Raw genomic sequence first — 5,021 nt, 5'->3', positions numbered from 1 at the left:
CTACAGATTGTCTCGTTTTCTGTATTTTTCACCTGTTTCCCCCAGTAGGATATTATGATGTCCTTTCTATACGCTACGTGTGGCCAGCAGGAAATCTCGGAGTAGAAATTTCGGTGTGCAAAGACCAAAAAGTCATGTGCTCAGTTTGCGCACGGATTTACAAAACGAAAGGATGTGGAGGAGCACTTATAGTGAAGATGCGTTCCTAGGTAGGCTACAAAGTGGACTTCCGACATGTGGCCCCTCAAAATAAAAGGTAGCCAATAGTAGGCTATAGTGTTATCAGGTAATCATCATTTACTCACTTAATTAAAGCTCAGACAAATGTTTGAAAGAAAACCAATAATTGCCTAAGCCTACTATTAAATGCATCATCTAGGACTATTCTGCATAGGAGAATTGACAATCAGCCAGTAAAATAGTGTTTAAATTAGAAACTATATAGCCGAGCTTATATTCAAACTGTAAAGTCTATATGCTATAGGCTAGCCTACACATACACACACATAGGCTATATATAGGTCTAGCCTATTTATATACCCTCTATAGGCCTATATATATCTATAGGCTATATATTTTCTCGATGAAAAATTCAAGATAAACATTGTAAACGTGTAGGATCAGCTGAAGGACCTTTTTATTTTTCCATTAGATTTAAACAGTCATTCTTCTGTAATGTTTCTCGGTGTTTTCGGGTTTGTGCACACGGTACAAACTGCTGTCTGTTGACGTTTGTCCGCTCCCTCCCGCAGCTCTGCACCCGACCGCTTCACCCAGCGCTCGTGAGCAAACCAAAGCAAACAGCCCATTGTAGCCTATTGTGCTGCTTTTACGTACCGTATGCGGTAGGAAATATCTTATTCAAGGGTCGAGTACACGTGACATCTGAGGATTTTTTTCTGTTTGATATTTCAGAGGTCATACAAAATTATTTTATTTAAATCAGAATTCCATCAAAATGTGTGTTTAGCATTATTACAATTTTATGATGAATCAGACCGGGCTGGTCTGTGACCACGAATAGCCTAAGTGGAATATTAGGATAGCCTACTCCCTGCTGTTTTTAATACTGTGGAGATAGTTAGCATACTCCAGCAATTAACACTAGTGTAGATACTCTTATGTGAATTACTGTATCTTTATATTATGTTCGCTTGTTACCTTTAGCTGGCACATGTTTGTACAGGTGGGTGTCGATTTTCATTCACTGCCCTCGGATGTAGCTTGTGGTGGGAGCCTGAAGGCAACATTGTTTCTTTTTTGCGCTCGCCACCATCCAGCAGTGTTTTTCCACGTTAAGTGATTGCTGCATGTCGGCACCGAAATGATCTGAGTCATAACATGATGTGACCAGTGCAAATCACTATGTGTAACCATAGTGTAACGAGTGAAATAAAAGATTTAGAGCAGAGTGCAACTTTTTCTTTTACAAAGAACTAGAATATAAATTAATATAAAATAAACATTACATGTCCACATCGTGTAACATGAAATGTGGTTCTTGAGAGAAATATAGCCTACAAGAAATAATTTATTTATATATGGTTGCCTATATTGTTAATGTTAATTGCCTTGTCATAGGTCACATCAGCCAAAGCATAGTGCAGACAAATGTTTGTTGTGTAGAAAAGTGGTGTTCAAATCCGGAGAGCTTTATTTTAAATGTAAAAGAAGATCCCAAATTCTCCTAAGATACCAAATAACACAGAAGTTTATAAGTGACTCACCACGTATGTTTTTCGACTCTATTACAACCATAAAAATTTAACTTTTGGATTTTTATATTTCATTCAAAGTGAAGTTGATCAGTGCACTCAACTGATACTATGGTGAAACATCTAACTTTGAGGATGACTAAGGGGGAAAATAAGCATGTTGAAACTTCAGGGTCCATGAGTTGAAAACAATTTTAGGAACATAAGAATGGATGTGACAGTTTACAATAAATAATAATAATAATTTTAATATAATCATTGTTTACAATAGTCTGGACCTTCCTGTGTTTAGCCTGAACTCCGTTTTTGTCATGAACAGACACAATTATAGACGGTGTGATTATTCACAGAGACACATCTGTAGTGATTATAAATTATTCAAACAGGATGTTGGGGAGTACAGGTGGTTGGTGAAGTATTGTAAGTGTAATAAATGCAAAAACACTTCAGAACATAATTAAGCTCAGTTAGCCTGTTAAGACTGAGTTTGGGTTCTTGGGTTCTTAGAAACATAAATACAAAGGTATTCATCTGTCATTCATCCGTTGTTTGATCCCATGTCGCTGGTTGTGTTTTTGATTTGGTAGTAACTCAAAATACTGTATTTTCCTGGGACATTTGGGGGATGACAGAGAGGTGCTGTTTGTGTCTGAGACCACTAGAGGGAGACATCTACACATTTAGAGAGAGAGAGGTTTTCGTTGTAGAATGGCTCAAATAGATAAGCCATGTCACCAATTGGGCAATTGCTGATTTTTGGTCAGTGATAAAAGTTAGTGTTGGGCAAGTAGTGGTTATGATTCGGATCAAGTCTCCAGGAAAGGAATTTAAGTTGATTTAGCGTAATGTCCCCAAAAGCGATATAAGTAAACATCAGGTGTGTGTGTGTGTGTGTGTGTGTGTAAACTGCTGACCAGGGAGAATTTGATCCTTAAGCCCAGCATGGGACAGTGTCAGACATGAGTTTAAAAAGAGCGGACATCCTTTGCTCTTTAGCCCTTGCTGTTAGCTGATGAGAGGAAACTACTGACTGTAGCTTTACTCACAAAGCCTAGGTGGTTGAACTGCTGTTTCCAGGCTACAGTCTGTTGCTTGGTTAGGACAGATCTGGTCATATGGAGTGAAAACTCCCAGAGCAACGCCATTATATAATACAGCATGTACAACTGTTTTCTCTGTTATACCAGGTTATACAACACAGATGGAGCATCACAGTCGTGAGTGTATGTTAACTACAACACACAGAGACCTTTAACCTAAACTGACTGGATCTCTGGGCCTGTGTTTGTCAGTCAACCTTGTAATGAGCGTACTCTTGTGCCTTTGGATAGCTCTCCAAATAAATAGAAAACAGCAAAACAAAAGTGACCTAATTCTCTGTGGATGTCTCATAATAAAACCTTACCGGTGACAAAAACATGTCACAATGAATTGAGAATAATCAGTGATCTTGCTCTTTTCACAGTAGGCATTTTCACAAGTGGAAAAACATTGCTGGATGGTGGCGAGCGCAAAAAAGAAACAATGTTGCCTTCAGGCTCCCACCACAAGCTTCTACATCCGAGGGCAGTGAATGTAAATCGACACCCACCTGTACAAACATGTGCCAGCTAAAGGTAACAAGCGAACATAATATAAAGATACAGTAATTCACATAAGAGTATCTACACTAGTGTTAATTGCTGGAGTATGCTAACTATCTCCACAGTATTAAAAACAGCAGGGAGTAGGCTATCCTAATATTCCACTTAGGCTATTGTTTGTACCGTGTGCACAATATACTAATACATATATATATATATATAGGCCTATAGAGGCCAATGTGTGTGTGTGTGTATATATATATATATATATATATATATATAAACCAATTATTGGTTTTCTTTAAAACATTTGTCTGAGCTTTAATTAAGTGAGTAAATGATGATTACCTGATAACACTATAGCCTACTATTGGCTACCTTTCATTTTGAGGGGCTACTAAGTCCACTTTGTAGCCTACCTAGGAACGCATCTTCACTATAAGTGCTCCTCCACATACTTTCATTTTGTAAATCCGTGCGCAAACTGAGCACATGACTTATTGGTCTTTGCACACCGAAATTTCTACTCAGAGATTTCCTGCTGGCCACACGTAGCGTATAGAAAGGACATCATAATATCCTACTGGGGGAAACAGGTGAAAAATACAGAAAATGAGACAATCTGTAGATGAACCTTAGTAACCTGTTCTCTTTATACCACCATACATAGTCTAAGATGTTTTTCAGACAACAAGCCAACTCGTCCTTGCCTGGGAATCTCACTTCTCCCGCTCCTCGGTGGTTAACCAAGAAGTCGTGTGCACACACTTCTTTGTAATTACCTGCTAGGTGCCCGCGTGCAGTGGCAGGCGCATTTTGCACCCAGTCCTGTTGTTTCCAGGACACTATAAAAGAGCCGCCCCTTCACTGACAGTCACAACAGTGAGTCGCTTGACATTGAACATACTCCACCAGCACACGAAGAAGCAGACATCAATCGAACAATGGATCCCTGCGACTGCTCCAAGAGTAAGTGTTAACTGTTATGTCTTGTCTCAACATTTCTCATGGTTGGAGACCAGACTATTTGTCATTTTTGGACAATGTGAAGCTGATCTGGCTTAATTTGTTGTCTTCCAGGTGGAACCTGCAAGTGCGGAGCATCCTGCGCTTGCACAAACTGCTCCTGCACCACCTGCAAGAAGAGTAAGTCTGACATCTTTACACCGATAACATGACGTATTGTGTTGGTATTTAATCTTGACCCAGTCAGAGGGACTACTGGATGCAATATATCTGAATTGCTTAAGCTACATTTCCCCCTTCACCCTCGATAGCATTTTATATTTCATTAGCACTGTAACAGTAGAATACTCATGAGTCATTTATGTTGACGCTGTAGTGTGCAGCCTGTCTGCCTCCAACCAGCTGCCCAAGAGGCTGTTAATTGGCTTAATTAGCTGCAGCGTAAAGGTGTAGGCTAAATTCTAGTTCACGGCACCAAGTTGACCAATCTGTGCAAAATGGATGATTTGACTTAGTGTCTTACTGTCCATGTTCGGGTACTTGGGCTGGCATCAGCTGTGTGATCAGCACTTTTTCTCTTCTTAGGCAGCTTACTTGACCGCTGGCCTGTCACTAACGAACTCTTTCTCTTGTTGCAGGCTGCTGCTCATGCTGCCCACCAGGCTGCAGCAAGTGCGCCTCCGGCTGCGTGTGCAAAGGGAAGAAGTGCGACACCAGCTGCTGTCAGTGAGGAGCCTGCAACATCAGCGCTCTACTG

General features: G+C 40.2%; 1 protein-coding gene across 1 annotated transcript in view; it reads left to right on the top strand.

Moving 5' to 3' along the window:
- The first annotated feature begins 4,107 nt into the window (after positions 1 to 4,107).
- Positions 4,108 to 5,021, top strand: part of mt2 (metallothionein 2) — a 1,761-nt gene continuing 847 nt past the window's right edge. The window contains exons 1-3 of the mRNA XM_046038052.1: positions 4,108 to 4,267; positions 4,379 to 4,444; positions 4,903 to 5,006. Of these exons, the coding sequence (XP_045894008.1) occupies positions 4,243 to 4,267; positions 4,379 to 4,444; positions 4,903 to 4,994 (183 nt within the window). The 5' untranslated portion in view covers positions 4,108 to 4,242 and the 3' untranslated portion in view covers positions 4,995 to 5,006. The remainder of the gene's footprint in view (positions 4,268 to 4,378; positions 4,445 to 4,902; positions 5,007 to 5,021) is intronic.

The sequence above is a fragment of the Micropterus dolomieu genome, linkage group LG22 (genome assembly GCF_021292245.1).
Source record: "Micropterus dolomieu isolate WLL.071019.BEF.003 ecotype Adirondacks linkage group LG22, ASM2129224v1, whole genome shotgun sequence".
Classification (NCBI taxonomy): Eukaryota; Metazoa; Chordata; class Actinopteri; order Centrarchiformes; family Centrarchidae; genus Micropterus; species Micropterus dolomieu.
This window is presented reverse-complemented; position numbering and strand designations above follow the sequence as displayed.